Raw genomic sequence first — 24,397 nt, forward strand, 5'->3', positions numbered from 1 at the left:
GCTATAAAAGAATCAACTTTTGATGAAGTGCTTCAATAAAAATAGATACCATGCTTGTGCCTCACAAGGAAAATGTTTTGCCAAAATCAAATTTTTAAGTTATGAAGGATAATTACTTTTGCGAATATTACTACTATATAATGATATTAAATAGATTATTTTTCACACGCAAACAGACAAAAAAAGTTGGTAGGATCTTAAATATTGAGTAAAACCCTTTAATTTCTTATTAAAATTAACAGAGCACCCCCAAAAATGTACATTTGATAAAAAGGCAAGGCATTTCAGTAATGGCCATTTCAGAAGCTTGATTTTTTAAATATTTACCTTTCTTTTGTTTCTAACAATATCTACAGAAGCTCTTGGCCATCTGTACACAGTGATTCATTTGCAAAAATCCATCATCTCTTTTAAAGGTCTGTAAAATTGAGACTATTTACACAGATCTGTACACAAATCCAAACACAGCGCCCCCTGTCTTCCTGGATGACTGGTCTGCTTGTTCGCAGATTACCTGAGATTTCAGTGTGAGAACTGCAATCTCCTTCATGTCAGGGCTTGGATGCGCACGCACACCAACAGACATCCGTCTTCACACATGCATTTTGCTCAGTCATGCACACTATCTTGTATTTTGTTTCAGGTGAAGGAGGCGGTGACGGACCGGCCTCCTCGCCCTGTGATGGCATACACTTAATGCATTCTTCCAAAAGCTCGGGTGCAACAATGCAAAACGACCTGCCTCCATCTCACTCTGTACTTAGCCAAAGGAGTTACATCTACGTTTTGTCCACTGCTTAAGCAGCCTCCAATACAACCACACTATGACACATACACGCACACACACACGCGCTCCAAAGAGTGTTCAAGGAGATTATAAAAGAAAAGTGAAACTAGGGGAAGCTTGAGGAGTTTGATAAGTTCTGTTGATAAGCTAGTGAAGGACAGTTGGTCCTCCAGGGTAGACGTCACAGAGTCTGCTGGTGTCAGGATTCGCTGAGCTGATGCCGGGGGGGCGGGACTGAAGAGAGACGGACAGGCGAATGGAATAATCACTGGTGCGATGATGATGATGTTCTTTCCCTAGAGAACCTGCATGTAAGAAAAATGAAAGCTGAGAAATCTGTGCATGAAGGAAGCTTACTAGTTGACCAATAGATGCTTTACAGTTGGCCATTAGATCAAAGCAACAATGGATTGCAGAAGCAGTGGGGGACCCAGGTTACTTGTACTTGTAGGTCTGGTACAAATATGACATACAAAAATACATAGGCTATAGGCCCAAACGTATGCACGGTTATTCATAAAAATAAAATTCTCGATTCAAACACGCGTGCCATCTTATTCCTAAATGATTCTACAGTGTCTATTAAACCTTTGAAATTACGATGTCACCAGAATATTTAAACCTGCTTTCACGCTGCCGTTGACCCAGAGAGAGCAGTGGTCATGCTATGATATTTTTTTTATAAATAGAATTTTACTAAGTAGAACATTTTGACAGAACCTCAAGTAAATTACATGTTATTTAGTTGTCTAATGTTTTGTTTTCAGAATCGTGGGAGAACCGTGATCTTCGTTTTCAAAAAAAAAAAAATTTGTCCAGATTATACAGAATCATAAATTAAGGTTAAAAGAATGTGTAATATATCTGGCATCTACCTTATATTAGCAGAAGTATGTACATTACGGATTTGGGACAATTATAAATCAAGATTCTGAAATGTTATCTTGTTTTAAAAACGTGACGCTTCTAATCCAGTGTGCGAAGTTCTGTTAACCACTTTATGTGTGCCTCTCTAGCACCCCCCTGCATCCTTTTGGTATGTTCCGCGGTCCAGCAACCCATGTCTTAAAAGTGCTGATATGGTTTCAAAAAGCAAAACATGATATATAAAGTTTGGAGTTTAAATAAATACTTTAGCAAGGATGCACTAAATTAATCAAAAGTGACAGTAAAGCCACTTATAATGCTATAAAAACTTGATATTTCAAAGAAATGTTGTTCTCTTGAACTTTCTATGCATCAAAGAATATTGAAAAAAAAATTATCAAGGTTTTCTACAAAAATACTATGCAACACAACAGTTTTCAACATTGATAAGAAGAAATGTTTGAGTAACAAATCAGCATATTAGAATGATTTTTGAAGGATCATGTGACACTGAAGACTGGAGGAATGATGTTGAAAATCCAGCTTTGCCATCACAGGAATAAAATTACATTTTAAAATGTATTCAAATAGAAAAAATAAATAAAAATGAATGGTAGTGTACTAAATGTTTGGTATTCATTCTCACATCCTCACTTCATCTTCTCATCCATTTGTTAACAAAATGTAGGGTAATTTTGATTGGTTGCTTTGGCTCTAGAGTAAAAGCATATCATGGTGATTTGTAATTTTATTAAAATGATTACAACTGGAAAGTCTTAACAAAAAAACTATCTTGGGAAAACGGAGTCACAAGTGTGCAACCCTTACCGTTGTAGCCTTTGAACAAGTTGGGCGACCATGACATCCGAGATCCCTGGATATGCCTCCTCAGCGAGAAAAATGGCCTCCCCGAGCTGTTCCAGAACTTCAGGCTTTACCGTCGCTGCTGCAGCCTCTCCTGTGCCTTCCTTCAGCTGAGGACACACATCATTATACATGCAGCTGATGCCTTATCCAAAGCACATTTATTATACAAACAGCATCCTTGGAGTAAACTGGTAGTGACAGCAGTAATGAAAGCTTAACCCATAACTTTACTTGAAAAAGATAGATCACTGACCACTAGGCAACAAAACTAGGTGCAAGTCATTTTATATAAAAGTATACATCACAATATTAGTGTTTTTGCAGGAAATTCAAACCAATTTTTGTTTTGTTTACATATTACATAAATCACACAGTAATACATATTTCTTTGTAAAAGAACTGTTTTTTTTTAAGTGATTAAGTGTACTTGGATTTCATTTGAGATTATATATATATATAAATCACTCTGAATTCACCCATATATATATATATAGGGTGAATTCAGGGTGATTGAGATATTTGCTAGCTATATATATATATATATATATATATATATATATATATATATATATATAAGGTTCCAATAAGTTTCCATTTGTTAAAATTAGTTAACTATATTCATTAACATGAACTAATAAATGCTTTAGAAAGACTTCAGTGTTAATCTCGCCTATGTTAATATCAACATTTACTAATATATTATAAAAAGCTGTATCTGTTAATTTTATTTAATGGAAAAGAGCGAACATGAACTAACAATGAACCATCGCTCATGGTTAGTTAATGATAGCGAATGCAGTAACTAATATTAACGAATGCGAGTCAGACCTTATTTTGTTACCTATAATACTAAATGTTAGTTAATATAAGGGTTTAGTTAAGATTATTCTATTACTATATTATTTATAACAATATAATAATCTTAAGTAAAAACCAAACTGCTCTTTTTTTCAGTAAAGCTTCACAATGCAAGTCATTTGTTGATAGTTTTAAATTGTGCTGCACATATTCCGTCATATAGAAAAATCTTTACCATTTGACATCTACCGTCACATGATATGTCCCATAATATCGCTAACTTTAAAGACTATCTTCTTAGAGTCAAGAGTCCAGTTAAGACTACAGTGCACTGCACTCTTATGAAGAGAATGACAGGAAATGTAAGGATTTGTCCTTGAACGAAGAAGAGGGTGGAACAAATTAGTGTGCAGTCACTTGTCCCTGGGCTTTTTTCCCAGCATCCTTCTATTTTCCGCTCTCCGCCTCAAATACCTCATTGCTCCATACTGATTAGTAAGAGGCCTGAGGGAGTGACGGCCACCTTCAAGATATGCTTTTAAGATATAATAAGGCATTCAAGGGACACTTTTAATCTTCATTCTGATATATTTTACATTTCACTGGCCAAGCCATAAATATCAAATACCTTGGTGAAACACGGAAATGGGAGCCTACATAAGGAATAAGAAAACTTTCACAAGAAAGAAAAAAAATTATAAACACTTTGGTATTCCAAAATGGTTTTCAACCCCAAATAGGGTTGGACGAGTGCCACCATAGCCAATATGTGACCTCACTGCTGTCAAGTACAAATATACTGGCTGATTTTAGTACTGACAGTTCAACTGAGGCAGTGATGTCACTTCCTACCTCGGTTAAGACTGGAGTGATGACAGTGGACAGACTCTGGGACAGGGGCCTCTTGATGGGCTCCTGTGGAAGCATAAAACATCCTGTCACACACTGAGATGAACCGTTTACTCAACAAAAGTCAGGTGTGGCCTCTCCTACCTCTTCTCCTGTTAGACTGGCTCCGTTCTGCAGCTTTTTGGGGTCTTTCTCTCGAATGGTGAAGATCCAGTCATCACTGCCAAAGTCCTTGCCACCAGACGCCTGGCCATCGGGTTCTCTGAGTGGAAAAGAGAAAATGGGAGGGATTCATTTCAAAGGAATAAAAGGAGGGGAGCAAAACTATAACATCATGTAGATTACACCACCGGTACAGTTAGCCATTTAATTTGTTTATATTGTGGAAGTTATTCTTCTGTGTTCCACATAGTTTATACTTCTAATAACTAACGCCGGTTAGTCAAGTTTCCAAATTTCACACTAAGTTGGGTTAACATTTATTTATTGGATATTTACAATGTTAAAAACATTGATAGGACAACTACAACATGCAACAAGCATGCTGCCTGTTTTAATCCGTTATCAGTTACCCTTTACTTAAAGCCTTTATATATATAAAAGTATTTTTAATGCATTAATTATGCCTTGTAATGCACCAGTAAACCACAGTTATAATACATTATAATACTTATATATTAATTGAACACACCTTTAGAAAGTATAATGCATTAAAATGTACATGGACAGCTATATAATGCATTATACATAAAGGCTTTAAGTAAATTGTCACCCTGTTTACCATCTGTGGAAAGTGTAAATTTGCTCTGGTCAATCAGTTTGTCTTGAATAAGCTTTAATAAATTATAAGTAAAACAATTGAACATGTTTCTGTCACTTCAGCATTTTAACCATTTCTGTAGATGCTGCCATAATTCAAATATAAGAAATATTCACATTCTGTTTTAACTCTGGGTTAAATGAAATGTCAATTTTACTCACCATCATCTCCTTCCAAAACTCTATGACTTTCTTTATTTTGTGAAACATGAGGATATTTTGAGAAATGATTTTTGTCCATATAAATGGAAGTCATTGGGATTCAATTTTATTTGGTTCCCAATGTTCATCAAAATATCTTTCATGTTCCACAAAATAAATAAATGTACACCAGTATGAAAAGACACGAGGGTGAGTAAATGATGACAGAATAATAATCTTTAAGCATATTATGAAAAGCATTTTAGTTATGATTTGAGTGTCGTACGAGTCAGATTCATCAGAGCTGGATTCTGCTCGGGACTGTTCGGCCTTCCAGCGCTTGTATTTGTCGATGAGCTCCGTCAGATAGGACGTTTTCTTTGCGTAGCGCACAATTAGCTTGTGTTTCAGCAACTCTTTGGCTGTCGGTCTCTGAGATGAAGACAAAAAAAAAAAAAGACAAAAAAAAAGAGTGAGATGAGGCCTTTGAAATTAAACTTTAAATGTTGATGCAGGTACAATTACAGTACATGACAGTACATGACTTGATAACCACAAAAAGATCATGACCTGACAAGCAGAAATAGAATAAACTGTTTTGCCAGAAGGATCAGTGAACCAGACAGGAGGAAATGACCTCTGGGAATCCCCTATGATCATACTCACAAAACTGGGCTCTTTGTTTAGACAGGCCTCGATAAACTCTTTGAGAGGTTTGCAGTAGTTGCCTTCTAGTGTAGGGGGGTTGTTCTTTGGAATGAGGAATAGCACCTTCATGGGGTGCAGATCGGAGTGGGGTGGCTCTCCTTTAGCCAGCTCAATCGCTGTGATGCCCAACGACCAAATATCAGCCTGGAAAAATGACAAATGTTTTCATGACCGTTCCACTTCCATGTGATTTCAGAATGAATCGTACGGAAAAAACGAACAAGACATTACAAATCAACACCAAATACAGAACCAGACGTCTGAGGCAATGACTGATTTCCAGCTACCAATTCACCCTTGAATTTTCTACAGCGACCCTCACCTTTGAGTCATAGGCAGACTGTTTAATGACCTCTGGTGCCATCCAGAAGGGCGTTCCCACAAAAGTGTTGCGCTTGATCTGTGTGTCTGTGAGCTGACCGGCCACACCGAAATCTGCCAGCTTCACCTCCCCTTGCTCCGACAACAATACATTTGCAGCTGAAAGAAACAAAGAAGGGAAGGAGGGAAAGTGTGTGTTAGCTAGATTGTACCAACAAACAGTGAGATGCGTTAAACATGTCAGGGGTTCAAACTGGGGTCAAAGGGGTGCTAGGGGGTCCATGAAAAGACAGAGAAATGCTTTACAAAATGAATTTGAGCATTATTTGCATTATTATTATTATCATCATCATCATCATCTCACACTGACCAAATTTGATATTACCATTTCAAAAATTAAATGTGATTACTATATTGCCAGCACTAGTTTAAGTTAAAAAAAGTAAGTAATTGGCATATAGCTTTGTGAGAAAAAAAAAAAAAAAAGATATGCTGTCCACTAAAAAGTTAGTATTTTAATAGAAAATTTAATAGTAAATAAATATATGGGTGATCATCAAGACATTTGAAAATCTCCGATATGCACAACTGCTTCAGACATTTAAAGTCACCTTGTAGTCAATTGTATCCCTTAAAACTCATCTTTGATCTCCAAATCACCAAAGAATTTCACATTTAAACGTTTTTTTCCTTGAAAAAAAAAATTCTTTATGCCTTAAAATAGCTTGAATGTAACTCTACACCCTTGCCTCATTTAGTATACGCCAGATCACACGTTGACATGATTGGTTACAAGGTAGTAAACACCCGTGATTTCAAACCGGGTTTTTGAGACTGTCTTTGGTTGCAGTTTTAAGAAGAAAATACTAATCAATGGTGTTAACTTATGCTTTAAGACAAACCATGAGCAAACACATAAAATATATATAAAAAACCACAAAGACAGAAACAACATTAAAAACTTGACTTTCACCATTAACAGATTGAAAAACCATAAAGGCCTGTTCACACCAAGACAAATATTTGAAGTGAAAATTTGGTGCGGTAACATTTTAATTTAAATGAGCATTCTGTTAACAAGACCAACGCAAACATTCGCATGTTGTCAATGTGACCTTTTCTGTGTTTTTTTTAACGGAGAGATGTTTTAATACTTTCCATGGCAATGCAAAGAAAACTGCCCAACCAATGAGATTCGTAATTTTGGTCACATGCCCAGAGACGCTGCTGTTACATAAAACCACAAATTGCTAGTGCTCATGAACCGAGTATTCTGCCAAGCGACAATGAACAGCAGAGGAAGAATCCAGAACTGACTCCCTTGTCTCTGTACTTTTGTGCTATCTGATAAACACCATAGCGAATTTAAAAAATGTGCAGTTTGAAAACAAGTAAACACTGTTTGACTTTCTTTCTACTCTGTGACAAGCGGCTGTCAGAAACTGGAAGTTTGGGAGTGCCTTGTGTACCGGACTAAAAGGGATTTTCCCATAAGCGCCACCTACTGTTGAATGATGAATTTGCATTTTTATTTAGACCATCTGCCGCTTTTTATGCATAAGTCTAAACAGACAAAATCGCAAATACAAATACTGGACTGAATTTGTTTTTTTGACTGCAGCAATATGCAAAAAACAGACAACTTCCGTAAACATGAAGCCGTAAAATTATGATAATGTATACTTGCTAATAACTATGCTGTGTACCTTGTAAACCCAGAAAAATATTTAGTGAAGAAACTTGGTATTTTGTAAATGAAACTGTCCCAGTGGACTGATAAAAACAGTGTATCCTGAAGTTGCAAAGGAGATCCGAACATGATATTTTGCCCCGCACTTTCATTTTTCTGTGCAATATGCGTAAGATGGTCATGCCGTCTAAGGTCAAGAAGACCTCGATTCTTACATACATACCTTTGATGTCTCTGTGGATCTTCTTCTCAGAGTGTAGATACTCCAGGCCTTTCAAGATCTCTCTCAGGATGGTGGCGATCTGCGTCTCGTCCAGGGCACCAGGCTCCAGCTGAAAGAGAAGAATGATCAAACACAAGCCTAGTCGATCATGACAACAAAAAAACATGGGTGTATGTGTTTAAGACTTCAAGTGGACACATATTTAAGTAGAAAATCAAGGATAAGATGTTATAAAACAAAGTTGCACTATTAGGTTTAAGGTTTAAGGGGAAAAGTCCTATATCATACCAAATCCAGGGCAGATCCACCGCCTAAATACTCCATGATGATCCATAATTTTGTGTCCTACAGCAAGAGAAAGAGATGGAGAGAATAATTTGTCAAATTGGGCACTGAAAGGTGAGAAAAATTCATCAACTCCCAAACAAACAACAACAACCTTTTCCAGAGGAGTCTGGGCATTTGCTAGTGAGAGGGTAGATGTGTAATCCTAATCTCTCCTTTAATTTGGGATTAGCTAGACTGAGAGAGAGGGGAGAGTGAAAATTGGGTTACATACCTCCCACCTCACATGATGAGCTTAAAGAGTGAGAGAGCATGAGCCTCTGTGTGTGTGTGTGTGTGTGTGTGTGTGTGTGTGTGTGTGTGTGTGTGTGTGTGTGTGTGTGTGTAGACTCTGAAGAAGAAGCACGCAGAGCGCCTCTTAAAAGTGAAGAATTAATTTCTTGCACTTAATGGTTCACCACAGCACAGATACAAAGTTCTGTGTGTTCTTTCATCTTTCTGTGGCAAATGTGATTCGTCTCTCTCGGGTATTTTTTGCACCTGAAATACTTACAGTCATCAGTGCACTTAAAGGGGCATTCGTCAACTCAAGCTATTTCTTCGCTGATTTTCACATTTATTGTCGCATGTTTTGTCAACGAGCTCCCCCTACAGCTGAGGTGAATATTTCACAACAATGTCGTAAAAAAAACCTCACTTGCGGCACCCTCCTCCCCCTCTCTACCGCTGCTCATGTGCATTTGTTATTATCGGAGCCGGCCAACTTTATCGTGTGGAGCTATGTCTACCGAGGTGGGTAATACATCATTCACATTGAGGGCGGCGTGTGCGTTTATGTCGAATTGCTGTAAAGCAGTTTGTGTTTCTTGCTCGTTCTCGCTTCTCACGAGACTTCCTATTTCCAACTTACCGGGACGTTAGTCCCCATGTTGCAAGGTTGGTTTTCCGCCTGGGAACGTTGGGAGGACCGGGGAAATTCATCATTTTCACCGGAACAGGTTATTTAACCATCCAAATGATTTCTAAACGGTTTTATTAAGTTGAAATAGTTGCCGAATGCCTCTTTAAACACTAGCATGGTGAGCCAAAAATTTGTACACAAATATCTTAATGAGAATTATTTTTGGTACATGCTAAATTTTGTGCATATTTTGCAAGCACTGTTGAGGAAAGGAGTGCTGTCACTTATCTGAGTGATCCGTTTTATGATTTTCTCACAAACAAAAACAAACAAAAAAAAGCAACAAATCTCATAATCTTGCCGTTAAGGAGGGATCCAAGCCATATACATCATCTTTGTAGGTAGCTTTAAATCCGTTTTTTCCACACTTACTCTGAACAATCAGGTTTTTAAATGTTTTGTTCGTACTTTGTTCTATGATGGCTTGTTACAAAATGTGGATGTGCAAAAACAACAGCATAAAACAAATAAAATCATATAATAAGCCACAAATAATTTGCTATTTGAACAGGAAGTTTAAAGTAGGGGTGGGAATCTCTAGGCCCCTCACGATTCGATTCGATTACGATTCAGAGGCCTGCGATTCGATTCAAAAGCGATTATCGATTATCTGAATCTTTTGTGTGTGTGTGTGTGTGAATATAAATACTTTGCTTTAAAAGTACAAAGTAATGACCCATAAAGAATTAACGTACAATATATTTTATTAACATTGCAAAGAACCAACAGGAAAATAAATGTGTGCCTGAACTAGCAGCATACTTGTAGTAAATTAATAATATAACAACAACAGGTGTTCTGACGATTCATGCTACCCATCGAGATGTGCTACTTACTGGTGCATGTGCAGACTCATTTTTCTTCTGCTTACCACGACCATAAATCTATGCATCCTTGCTGTCGAGACTTGTAGGAAACTTTGACAGGTCAAAGATGAATATTTGATGATAATTTTTACTTTTCACACCGTTTTAAAAATAAAAACAGTATATTATACTGTACTCTTAACTTCGAATTTTATTATAATTTTATTTCATATAATAATATCATTTTTACTTGTTATATCAAATTTGATAATTGCTAGTTGTTCGTTTAAAATATCCAAATATGCTCCCCATACACTTACCCTGATTAAAATGAAATAACGATGTTATAATATTGTGAGATTTACACCATTATGGAAACAATAGAGAATGAATCAGCATTATCTATGATCGATTCGCGTTTGGGTAGCATTTTTTGACAAGGCAGCAGAAATCGTCTGAACACCGGTACAGCCCAGAGCCATAGAGAGAAACGGCTCTGGTACAGCCGAGTGTTTTTCCTCCTCTGGGTGGAAACGTGTCATATGGCTTCTCATATTTGTCGTGTTGCCGAAATATTTTAGTTTTATTCTACAAAGCTTACAACTAGTGTGGCTCTTGTCCAGCTCCTTTCCCCCTTCAACTTCATAGAAGCCAAAATATTTCCACACGTCAGCTTTTAACGAGGAGGGTGTTTGGATTTCGCGCTCAGCCATCGCGTCTCTGTTATGTGCACAGCACACGCCACAGACAAACGGTCCGGGCACTGCACTTCCGCGCTTCAGAGTTCCGTCTTTTGCGTTCCGTCAATATTACGTCATTATAAATAGGCTACATATCTAAAAAAAAAAAATTTTTTTTTTTGAAAATCGATTTTTGACATTTGTGAATCGATTCAGAATCGTCCACGTCCGCATCGCGATGCATCTAAGAATCGATTTTTTCCCCCACCCCTAGTTTAAAGTGCTGCAAATTTTCATGGTCAAATCCAGTAGCTTGAAATTGAAATCCACACGATCTAGAATTTTAATTTGAGGGCGAAAGTTTTCCAATACACAATGGATTTTGCCCGAAAAATTTCGCTAATGTGACTAGACTTTTTTTCTCCTAAAAGTGTGAAGAATGGGCTCTTTTCACATGGGAAAAATACACCTAGCAACCACACAAAACATCTAAGAAATCACCCAGGATACCTTGGCAACATCCTAAACTACTCAGAAAACAACTTAGCAAAGGACTACCAAACACTGAGACTTAATTAACAGTGAGGCCCCGTCCACACTACTGCGTTTTCGTTTAAAAACGGAGAATTAAAACGAAAACGATCTCCGTCCACACCAGCGTTTTAGCTGCGTATTAGAATTGATCTCCGTCCACATTAAAACGACAGAAAACTCGGATCACGTGACCATTCTCCAACACTGTGCATGCGCGTGCCGGTGTAAACAGGAAACGGATGGACTATTCCTCAGATTTGATGAGGAAGCAAGTAACGTTAGCTACCTCTGCAAAGATTAGAAAATGTCGAAGACCAGAGATTTCTTTTCATGGACCGCCGCTGCACACGGGAATTGTCATAGATCGCTCGAATAATAGTTTGCCTCCGGCGCATGTAGGCAGTTATAGCATTGTAAAATGCAGAATTTGCTTGCACAACAGCTGCTAACAAAGACATCAAAGTCAGTAACGCTTGTAATTCGTTATCCATGTTGCACTCACTAACATCAGCTACGTAGTCCAGGATGTTTTTGTTTGTTTTCTTCCGGTGACGGGACATGTGATGGGTGGCTGACGAATCAGGGAAGGATACGTCATGGGTGATGACACCCAATCATAGAGCCGAGCGTGACCTTCTACGTCATCGTTTCTAAACTCCTCCGTTTTGTCCCGTCTACACTAAAACGCCCTCCGGAGATTCAAAACGAAAAACGGAGCTGCAGCGTTTCTAAACTTCTCCGTTTTGGGTCTTCGTTTTTCCCGTTTTAGTGTGGACGGGAGGTGCAAACGTAGCAAAAGGTCTCTATTTTTAAACGAAAACGCAGTAGTGTGGACGGGGCCTAAGTTTTGTACAGGCAGGAAAAGTGAGTTTTGTACAGGCAGGAAAATTTATCAATCTAGTTTAAAATATAGTTATTTAAACAGTGCCATGCTTGAACCAGTTATTTCACTCCCTGTTCATCGTTATAGATCTTCAAAGTAACAACAGATACTACGGGCTGTTTCTCTCGTCCAAAAATACATGTTGTATATTCCCTCAGGCCGAAATTACAGCTGCTGTCTGTGTTTCTCTCTCTTTTAGGCTAGCAGCTTTAAACGCACAAAAGAAAGAAGTGTGACTTTAAAGCACTTCCCTGTTCCTTTTAACTTGATCATGAAGTGAACGCCCATATTTTTTTTCTTCCATTTGTGGCACTGGTGCCAATGCTGCCTTATTATCGTAAATACGAGTTTCCTAGTTAAAATTTTAACATGAACGCCCTCTCAAGTCATATATACCACTGGGAAGCTCTGGGATAATGAGATGGGCAGGCCACAAACTTTAAGCATGGGGGAGGGGAGAACCAGTGCTTCTGTGGCTGGTATTATTTATTAGTTTTTTCCACATCAGCTACATCACCTTGTCTTGTCGTTAAAGTAGTGCATATTTACAAATTTTAATAATCATTTGAAGAGTATTGCATGTTTTACACAACGAAAACAGCCTATATTTGACCAAAATTCCAAAATCATCAGCAAGCTGACTATGGATAGCGTGGTAAATGTGTAGGCTATATGTCAATGAATGGGATGATAAATATTATTTTGGCTGTAATAAAATTTTTCCAATTAAGAAGTAAGAATAAACCTGCCGTCCTACACAATTCGTGTTCTTTCCAACAACAAAGCAATTGAATGTGACGAGCAAGTTTAATGTTGACAATCACAACTATAAATGTATGGGGCATCAAAGATTATGAACATAAGAGCATGCAGTGGTTGAGGAGAGAGCGAGACAAAGCCTGAAATGGTTGCAAGGCTGATTTAAAGAACACCCACACAAGTTAGTTTTACACTTCACAGTGGGAAGTGGACTGCCGTCTGACAGCACGCCAAATAGTAATAACTAAGGTCATCTGTGCGAGCGGTGTCATTGATCTGCCTGAATTCTACATCAACCGAAAAATGTGCACAGAAATGTGGAATGATAGTTATTACTTTCTAACAGCTTTACATTCAACATTTGCCAAGCTGAATTCTATCAAAAGAGAGCCGCAATCAATTTTTTCTGATTTAGTCAACTACCAAGGTACACTGTGGAACAAAATGTCATCAGCTTCTCATAAATTTTAACATGAACTAATAAAAGCAAACCTAAAGACTTTACAAACATTGTGCATCAATCTTCATAAAGAGTTGCCATTTTTTCAAACTAGCAGTAGTAATGGTACCAAAAATGTGTTTTTAACTACATGTTGTAATATAAACATGTCGGTAAAGAAATTTAAATAACTTATGAACCTTAAAGCCCAAAGCGTTCATGACAAATGATATGTGTCTGTGCGGACTTATGCATCGACATCACCGCATGTTTGCGTCGTACTGAACACTCATTTAGAAGGGTGGACCATGTAGGATGTATGCGCCAAACGGTGCATGAAACTCTAACTATACCTGGGCCAAATACACAAAACTTGTTTTATTTCAAGACGAACGTCACTGAAAGTAATGATATCTGCCAGTTCATTGAGTTCGTTAGGGGACTTAGGCCAGGGGTGTCCAATCCCACTCCTGGAGGGCCACTGTCTAGTTGAGTTCAGCTCCAACCCCAAATAAACACCTGAAGCAGGTGATCAAGGCGTTACTAGGCATACTAGAAACTTCCAGGCAGGTGTGTTGGGGCAAGTTGGAGCTAAACTCAGCAGGACAGTGGCCCTACAAGACCGAGTTTGGACACCCCTGACTTAGCGTGCTTTCACACTGCCAGTTTAGTTTAATAAAATAGGCACGGTTCACACGAAAATTTGGTCATGTAAAAGCTGTCATGAGGACCTGGGAGCGCAGCGGGCTACCGAACCCGAGACTAACTGTAGGAGGTGGTCTGACTTCGGTTGCATTGGACTATGGCGTGATTCGCATGAATGTGAAAGCTGTTCAGCCATCCATAACACTCTTGTCTAATCATTTACTGCCCTGTCTCCAAGTTGCTCATTCTATCACTTTTTCTAATTTGCTAATTTCAGATGAAGCTTTTTCTTTGAAGTTCTGCCAACAAGGCCCACAACCAAGTCTGCTTTTCGCCGTTTCAGATGAAACTGGTGTTTGGCATATACTATTGCACAAAGCTGCCAGTTGAGGACCTGAGGGGTGTCTGTTTCTCAAACTAGACACTCTGTTGTCCACTTGCTGCCATGCATCTGGCCCATCCACTTCTTTCTGTCTATTTAAATCCAGTATGCAGTCTTGATTCAAGACGGTATTGTACAATCACAGATGGAATAGGCTTCATCTCTCAAAAGAACAATAGACTGATGAGTTTCTAGAGGAAGCCATTGCTTTGAAGCCAAAATTGGACTATAGAAATGTCAGTGTACTGGCATCACTTCAGCAACCGAAAAAAGACATTGTGTTGCAAATTCCACACTTCATTGAGTAGCACAGCTGTTTTCAACTGTGGTAAGATAACTAAAAAGCATTCTCTAGTGCCGAATTAGAATATTAAAATTGTTTTCTTATAAAGTAATGGGGCTTTGACATCACGGGTAAAAGCTGAATAGTTAACCCAAAAATGAACATTCTGTCATCAATTGCTCTCTCACATCATACATGTTAAAGAGCATCTCAACCATACTTGCTTGATGTGTCTTGCATCAAGCAAGCACATTAAAGCTTGCGTCAACCATATTTGATGTGCTCCATTTATGCGAGTTGATCAATGTTTATATGTGAATAAAAGCCTAAATTAAATCTGTTCATCATAAAGTGATCGTGTCTCCTCAGACTTGGATTAAACTGCTTGATTCACATGGGATTTCTTTTACGATGTCTTTATGAACTTTAAGTTTAAGAACGTTTTTGTGGAACATTCATTCTCTCCGGTTTCATTAAAAAGGTCTTAATTTGCATTTTAAAGATGAACAAAAGACGTATGGGTTTGGAAAGACATGAAGGCGAGTAACAGATGACAGAATTGTAAATTTTGAGTGAACTAACCCTATAATTCTACTTTGGCGAACAGAGCAGTTCAAAGACATAAAATGGCTTGAGACCTGAATGAAGCCGTATGGTCCAGACCAAGTAGAATTCAGTTAATGCAGAAGATTTCACTGTGCCTTGCTTTGAGCCCCGTTTCATCAAGTCATATGGCGTGACCTTAGAGCGCCTTGTCGCATTTGCTACTCACCTTTAAGTAGGAACCGTAGTATTTGGTGACAAAAGGACTGTCGCACTGGCTCAACACTGTGATTTCCTGCTGAATGTCTTCGATCTCATCTTCAGCCTCTTCCAGATCGATAATCTTGATGGCCACCACTTTCTGCGTGCGATTGTCGATGCCCTTGAACACCTCTCCGAACGAACCCTTACCGATTCTCTCAAGCTTGGTAAACAACTCCTCAGGATCTGCTTTTAAATTCTGTAATGAAAAGGAACAAAGACTTTGTTTATACAATTAATAAATTGATAAAATACTGTTAAATCACATGTGATGTTTTAGGGTAAGAATTCCACACAGAAAAGAGTCTTGGGTAGGGCTGGGTATCGTAACAAAATTTTCGATACGATACCTTGACTTCGATAAAGGTTCCTCAACGATACTTTTTTCAATACCAATTTTATGAAACCAGTTTTAACAATATAACATTACCTAAAAAAAGCTTTAATTTTTTTCAGTTTGGTGACTTTTTTTACACTCATATTTTGAGTTTGTAAAAAAGCACCAATGCTAAAGTTTTCTATGTTTCCTAATCATTTAACAACATGTATTCTTTACTTCAATGAGCTCATTGTTTCTGCCTTAACTTAATGCATTGTTTAACAATGAAATTGAATGAAAATTAATTGAAATGCATTACACACAGTCACCTCTGATAACAGATCACTCTAAATTGTAATTTAGACATGTATTTTCTGTAAAGCTGCTTTGGAACGATATGTATTGTGAAAAATGCTATACAAATAAATGTGAATTTAATTAAATATAGGCTACTGGGGTGCGGGATATATGCCTCACGCTCAACACAAATAAAGCTTGCCGCAAAGCTCTGGAAAAAGTAGCCTAATGATTATGGATGTGTCGGGGAACAATAGCAAGGAAATATTTAATTGTTTATCTAAACAAGTGTTTACTGAGTGTGTGTTGGCTGCAAAGATGAATATGGCTATGCTGACTCGTCATTCCTGCAGTAACGTTAGTGAACGCGCACGCGTGTCAAACTATTTATTTCTAATTGTTTCGTTTAAAAGTAGACATATTTTGACCGTCTATAGGACTATTTCTCATGTCTGTGAAGCAAGTATCTTATACGCTGAGTTTCGGTTCATTTGTGACGCACTCCAGTTCTTGCAATCGAAGACGGATAAACTTTCTACACAAGTGTATTCTGTGCGCTTTTAAGTGCCTTATCAGATTTACCGTGTTGCCGGTCTTTGCAGCAATTATCTTGTCGGAAATATTGCATCGCGTGCTTCTGGCAGCGAGTCTGGTACATAGGTACACTTTTGATAATTTCCAGATATTTTCTATCTATCTGGGTTGGGACGTTTACATACACACACACACACACACACACACACACTATATCGGCGGGCCGATATTTTCGGCCGATTTTAGGCATTTTCCTAACTATCGGTATCGGCATTTATAATGGCCGATAAATGAATATTTTTAAAAATGCGGGTACGGTGATTCATGTAAGGGTGGCGCTGCCAATAAAGCACCTAAAAGCTGTCACAAGAACTGGCAAAAATAATGATTATGAATACAACAAATATAGCAAGGAGACATTTTAATTGTTTATTAATAAACAAGTGTTTTCAGTCAGTGTCAGCCAAAGATGAAGTTGACGATGCTGACTCGCGATCTTCAGTGAGCGCGCGCCAGAGAGAAATGCACATTTCATACGATTACATGAGTCTGTCTGTCTTTCGTTTTGAATTGTTCTGTTTAAAAGTAGACATTTCAATATAGATATATTTCAATTCTCAGGTCTATACGCTGAGTTTCGGTTCATGAGACGAGCTCCAGTTCACCCGCAGGCGCCTCCGTGTCGAGATTATCTATCGTCTGCTAAATTTACTTCTTATAAATTAAATCCAGGCAAATGGCTGATGAAACATTGATTAAAATTAAGATACAATTAATACAAAACGAAATTCACTTTGAAACGAAAGGTTTTGTGCTTTCTGTTTGATGTCTATGTGAAAGTTTCAAAGCATTAGTGCCGCTTTCAGAGCGCTCACGTCCGTAGTGCTGAACTGTCGCGTCTGTAACATTGTTTTTTCCTCATAAATGCAAACACGAAAAATAAAATAAAATAAAATGAATATTTTATGTAGCTTGTGGAGACTGAGAGCCAACCCTTCTTCATCCGGTGGGTAGTAGCCTACTTGTGATTTGCGCAGTGTAATTCACAGAATTGATTTCTCTGCTACAAGCCTCTGTCATGTATTGTGTGAGCTTGTGACTATTGCAAGCGCGCAGCTGAGAAGTCCTGATTATATTGTCTGCTATATTTAGGCCTTCTTATTTATTAAGGCAATTGGTTGATGAAACATTGATTAAAATGCGTGGCGCGAGCGATCTCCGACAGTAAACTGATTCTGCTTTGTCTAGGGTAAACAGCTGTTGCGACGCGAGCAGTAACGGCCGCGTCCGGTGTAGACACAGTGTTAAAGCTCATTCTGCCGGATAACGCTACGTTACAACATCAAGCAATATTCCAAAAATGTATATAATTATAACACTTTATATAGGGCCATTTTGCATTAAGAGTAGCCTAGTTTCACGTTTAGTACATTTTGCTTACTAATTATTTAAAATAGTATAAAAGTACTGTACATATGTAATTAAAAACGTTTTCATTATGATATTATTCATTTTACTTTAGTAAAAAGATCTGAGTTCTTCCTCCACTGGTAGAGATTAGAGGAATTAAGAGTAAAAATAGAAGATAATAAGGTTTTGTCAGTGACACTTTTTATATATTTATTGATACAAGTTATGACTAAATTAAAATACAAAGTAGTCGTTAGTGAAGATTATGCAACAGTATTTAGAATATAATATAATATAACATGCAATGCAAACTAGTTTGGTTACAGCTCAGCTGTATAATTCTCATTCTATCATTCCCCCTGCCTCCATTACATATCTGTGTCACACAAGTGTTTGATTACCACATTTGAGTGATCATTGCAAAAACGTGTTTATAAAATATATTTATTCTGTTTATAGCTACTGTGTAAAGTACCCATCAAAAGTTTGTACACACCTATACCAAACTTTTGACTGGTATACTGTACTATAATACACATAAATAATATTGCTACTGTATTATAATATACACATAAATAATATCGGCCGATATATCGGTATCGGGCTTTTTTACTCCCTAATATCGGTATCGGCCCCCAAAAATCCATATCGGTCGAGCTCTAACACACACACACACACACACACACACACACACACACACACACACACACACACACACACACACACACACGTCTCTGGGCAGGCGCGTAAACTAATGTTTTTCCGCCACAGCCAATCATGCTGCATCCTTATTGTTTAAATGACGTTGACGAGATTAACCACTTAGGTACCGAAATTTGGTACCGAAAAACAAGACATGTTTCGATACTCGGTAGTACCGAGGCAAATCGGTCGGTACCTAAAAAGTACCGAACTCGATACCCAGCTCTAGTCTCGGGCCTAGTAAGAGACAACATTACATAAAGGGGGCTCACTACTTTAATTTATGAAAGTAGGTAGTGTTTTCTATTCTTCACCAATCTAAGTAGCAAAAGGACAATCATTACATAAAATTATCTCAATGCATCGCTGAAATTGTAATGGTTAAACATACTGCAATGCGACTTCTGAGCGGTCTTAAAGGGATAGTTCACCCAAAAATTTAAATTGTGTCATTAAATTATTCACCCACATATCGTTTAAACCCATAAGACTTTCATACATCTTCGGAACACAAATTAAGATCTTTTTGATGAAATTGAGAGCTTTGTCTCTCCATAGACTTGATCTCTTTATATGAAGAACAGATTGAATTAAGGCTTTCATTCACATATAAACATTGATCAGCGAACATTAACAAAAGCTCAATCCAACCTGCTTGACACACGAGATACCTCTTGCTGAAGCTTAAACGTGTTGCTTAACACGAGAATGAACCTCATTGGTTCTTGTAGAAGTTTAAACGTGCTGCGTAACACACGAGAATAAACATCGTGGTTCTAGCACGTCAAGCTAACATGCTGGAGCTTCTATTTATCATAACTGATGTGTGAGTTGATTAATGATTATATGTGAATAAAAGCGATGGAGTCCCTTTAGAAAATTTGGACTAATCCGCTCAAAGTGTCAGTTGCGTAGTTGTCTATGGGGGGTCAGAAACCTCTAAGATTTCATCAAAAAGATCTTCGTTTGTGTTCCAAAGTTGAACGAAAATCTTACGGGTTTGGAACGACATGAGGGTGAGTAATGACACAATTTCCATTTTTGGCTGAACTAACCCTTTTTATATGGGTTCTTAACACAGAGTTTGGTTTAACTTTGAAATGCTATGAAGCAAGACCGGAGTATGTTATAGAACTAAAGCACATCTGGTTGGGACCAAAGTTCCCTGAGGTCTCAGCCATGACCCTGAACATCTCAGACCCCTGAGGCCTTCTTAAAAGAAACACAGAGAGAGCTACAAACAGCGGCGACATTATTAGCATTAGGCAGCTCGCTCCAGAGTCCACTGTGGTTAAACTCAGCAGCACTTGAATAAATAACAACAGAACTAGCAGAGAAACCCAGTTTACCTCAGACCGTTTTGAGTTCAACTCTTGCACGCTAACTTAAGCCACCAAAACCTGTTCCAAACATCACCACAGCTTCATCAAGATCATTCAAATACAAAACAAAATAAACCACGTCGATGTGACCTGAATTTAAGACAATCCTGAACTGCTGCCGTGCACATCCTCTGAGCTCGCAAAAATTCACGACCTTAAAATCCTCCAAATCTTTTGCGCTAACATAAGCTCTAAACCTACCGAAAGCCACAGAACACAACAGCAGAACAGCTTGTCCAGTGCAGTATCAGAGGCGCTGCGGGAGGTACACGCAGGCAGGATTTCATGGGGACCTCATAAAAGTGTGAAATCCAGTTAAATGGATGACGACAGAGCCGATCTTCCACAGCATTAGTGCTCCAAACATACAAGATGAAAGGGAGCAGATTGTGCCCACAGCCTAAAGGACATTATTCTAATGCCTCAAACCTCAGGGTACCGTGAATTATCAAGGAAATCTGTTTAGGGAAATCTTTACCATGATGTGATAGAAGGCTGAAAGCATTGGTTACCTCTAGCAAAGTGACTGAAGATGGGTTTTCCATTTCATTTTCCAATTCAACATTGGTTTAAATTAGATTTAAGTGGTTTCGCAACAGGACCAAATTTTACATCTTGACCCAATACAGTACCAGTACCAAATAATGTCCTTAAAATCAAACATTAAATAGAATAATTCCCAATAATATGTAAAATTATCAACACAACATAAGTTGGGAAGGTAAATTGACAATTACATTTCTAAATATATCTTGAATTTATTTGGTAATTTATCATTATTAAACCCATATTCATCATTCAAAAGTGTTTTTTTTTAAAGACATTAGCCTAATCCTTTTGTTCAGCAAGTGCATATTACATTGATCGAAGGTTACAATAAAGACATTTATGATGTTACAAAAGATATTATTATTTAAAAAATAAATGCTGTTCTTTAGAGTTTTCTATTAATCAAAGAATCCTGAAAATACAGTATCATGGTTTCCATATTAAGCAGCACAACTGTTTTCAACATTGATGATAAGAAGTGTTTCTTGAGCATCAAATCAGCATATTAGAATTATTTCTGAAGGATGATGACACTGAGTAATATTTTTGTAGATAAGACAATCTATGTTTGCATCTACCTTATTTGGCGAGATTATTCTACCAAGGGAATTTACAACCAAACGCCACATATTTTAATTGGGCACATGGCTATGACTTTTTCTTTTTTCATACACATTTGTCAGCGTTTGAACCTATCAGAACAAACCTGCTGCAACCCACCAGCTGAGAACCACTGTTTTAGGCTATACAACACAGATCAACCAATTCCAGCACAATGAAAAAGAGAAAAAGCAGCCAGTGAACCGTAGTCCCTGCGATAAATGACGCATTTTGACAAGCATTTTGGAGAACGATTGCCAATCTGTGCTCTGTCAACTAGAGATTCCATCCTATGAACAAAAACCTTGGACACACACAAATTGATTTTCTCAGACACAGATCATTTTCGCACATCCTTCCACAAAGCGCACACACCCCCACAGCGGAGCCCTTTAATGCATCACTCAGAGATTCATTAGCTGTCATCTACACATCCCATCATGGAGGTGATGAAGGCTTTGCTCCCTGATTCAGCCCTAATGCTGATTGCTCGCCTACACTCCCAGCTGATCTCGTAATCCTGATCCCGATGCACGCTGACAGGTGTAACAGCCAGCAAATTCTTTTATAAAGCCACGTCATCCCTTGGCTCCCATCTGTGTTTGTGTTTTAGGGAGCTGGAAACTCCATATGAGGTGTGTTACTGTCAGGTGAGAGCATGCAGGAGTCAGAAATGTTCCTAATGGATGACCACCACAATTCCTCTGTGACCCATTAGGAAATAGATAATGAACGCCTATTCCATCACAATACTTTCAGATGTGTTGAGTTGTAGCCCTCCCTGTGGCGGTCTGTGACCAGTGACCTCCAACAAAATTTCAGGTTTCTTCACAAACTGACTACCTTTGGTTTTGAGGGTCACCTTAAAAAGGAGGAGGTTCTCAGGTAACAATGGCTTCTTGCATCTTCAACCTAAATGAACGATAAGCCATTTCAAGTATACTTGGGGTGGCAGATTGCGCTCCCATCCTGAGGGCAGACCAGTCATATGGCCCAGCATGAATAGAGACCCAACCAAGTGACCCAGTTATGATGGTTACTCTCTGGAGACATCTCTCCATCCCTCATCGCCCTCTTTCTTTTTATTTCTACCCTTCCACTTCACGTTTTTTTTTTTTATCTTTGTGTTCAGAAGAAAAGAACGACTCTGAAAAAAAGGGTTCTTCACTGATCCACTTCATATATGATCTTGGTTCAATTCAGTTTCATAAAGGATGTCCCAGAAAGGTTATGGTGGTGCTAATGCTCTCTAGATGACTAGAGCAACAACATTTTAATATTTAATGGAGATGCTTTCTAAATTGTTGTCATCCAAGCTTAGTTGATGATGAAGGACTCAAAGCCTCTTCTGTTAAGCATCACAGTTGTTGTGCTTTTCCATAAATATCTGAAATATAGTAAACCAAACCTAATCAGGCCACCTCCAGTAAACTACTACAGGGGTTTTTAAACTCCAAGGGTGTTAAATATAAATAACAGTACAGCATCCATATATGATATATATACACACACAAACATTTATGTTAAGATTTGAGAGCAGTAATATATATATATATATGCTATATAAAAATACACACACACGTGTCTGTGTGAGTGTGTATATATATATATGTATGTATGTATGTATGTATGTATGTATGTATGTATGTATGTATGTATGTATGTATGTATGTATGTATGTATGTATGTATGTGTGTGTGTGTGTGTGTGTGTTTGTGTGTGTGTGTGTACACATATATGCATATACATGCATTATATAATAAACCAACTTTTGTTAAATGCGATTAATCGATTTGATTATGCCTTTTAAAATTTAGGATAGGGTCCCTCATTGATTATCACATCTGGGGAACTCTGGCATTGATTGAAAACATCTGAACTACTACATGAGTGGCCTGGCCAGCCTATCACCTAATCTTGCATGCACAAATCAATGAGACGGCATCATTCATAAAAAAAAAAAAGCACACACATTGCATAACACAAGTTTAGGCTCAACACTATTTAGCAAATTAGACAAAGAGGCAGTCAAATTTTGGTTCTTCAGCAACTTATCAGCGAATAGAAACTCTTACTCAGATGAAAGTGAGGGGCACATAAGTTACACATATGCGGTTTTAAACCCTTAAAGACTATAAACAATGCTGTGTATATCTTACCTGCATCCCAGGCAAACTGCCCTGCACTGGAGAATGAGCCATGGCGTCACTTTAACCACTAAAACTGGCCAACAAGTCAACAAAAAAACACTGTTTCCGGACAAAATACTGCTAATGCACCCCTGGATCCCGTTCGCCAGAGTTTTAATGCGGTCTTAGATATTTAACAGCTAGGTAATGGAGTAAAGAGCATCCACGGGTGGACAGAAAGTGCATTTGAAAGATGACTGGCGTGAAAACCTCTCCTCCACTTCCGCAGCTTTAATGATAACTGCTGCTCTTCATCGCGGAAATCACCGCAAACACCAAACAAACCAGCGTTGATCGGACTGATCGGGGACTTTCAGTCGATGTGGCGTGCAATGTAATGTTGAAACGCTCTTTTGTAGCCTCCTGGAGTGGGTTTTGGAGGTTCATGCAGGCCAGAACGCTCGTCAAGAGTTGATGGTCCTCTTTGCGCAAACGGACTTCCAAAACATACCGCAAAAACATGCGCGCGTTTCCGTAAAAATGCCCCGGTTTCGGCTCCTAAAACAGATGCACGGAACATGAACTATATCGCTGACTGATCGAGGGGAGGGGATGGGTGGTGAAAATCCCGACTTGTTTGAACTGAAGAAATGATGTTGACATCCTCACTTCACTTCCCAGCTGGCCGCCATCTTGTACGTGCTGTCATCTGGCCATCAGGGCGGATCCGGCCGCATGAGGCCCCGCCCCCGGTAACAAAGGGGAGGAGTTTCTAACTACAATCCTATGGCAAAGAGTGCATGCAATCAGCACTGTATTTAAAAATTGAAATTCACACTCAACTCATACATACATTCCTTGTTTTTGTTTTCCCCTTTAGATTATGTCAGGACGGCTCGCTTCTCTCTCCCCCATTCCTCTTGTTTTCTACTTTTATTTTTTTT

At 38.3% G+C, this 24,397-nt stretch overlaps 1 protein-coding gene across 1 annotated transcript; it reads right to left on the minus strand.

The window, feature by feature from the left end:
- Window positions 1–204: 204 nt before the first annotated feature.
- stk24b (serine/threonine kinase 24b (STE20 homolog, yeast)) lies at window positions 205–24,179 on the minus strand. Its single transcript, XM_077199341.1, has 11 exons — window positions 23,484–24,179; window positions 15,500–15,730; window positions 8,359–8,415; window positions 8,071–8,179; window positions 6,159–6,316; window positions 5,795–5,980; window positions 5,415–5,560; window positions 4,313–4,430; window positions 4,172–4,234; window positions 2,483–2,628; window positions 205–1,092 (listed from the first exon to the last, which is right to left on the minus strand). Exons 1-11 carry the CDS (start codon window positions 23,523–23,525, stop codon window positions 1,053–1,055), a joined length of 1,296 nt encoding a protein of 431 aa, XP_077055456.1. The 5' UTR covers window positions 23,526–24,179; the 3' UTR covers window positions 205–1,052.
- Window positions 24,180–24,397: the final 218 nt, after the last annotated feature.

This window comes from Siphateles boraxobius, unplaced genomic scaffold (assembly GCF_051911475.1).
Source record: "Siphateles boraxobius isolate OS27281-9 unplaced genomic scaffold, OSU_SipBor_1 41, whole genome shotgun sequence".
In the NCBI taxonomy this organism is placed as follows: domain Eukaryota; kingdom Metazoa; phylum Chordata; class Actinopteri; order Cypriniformes; family Leuciscidae; genus Siphateles; species Siphateles boraxobius.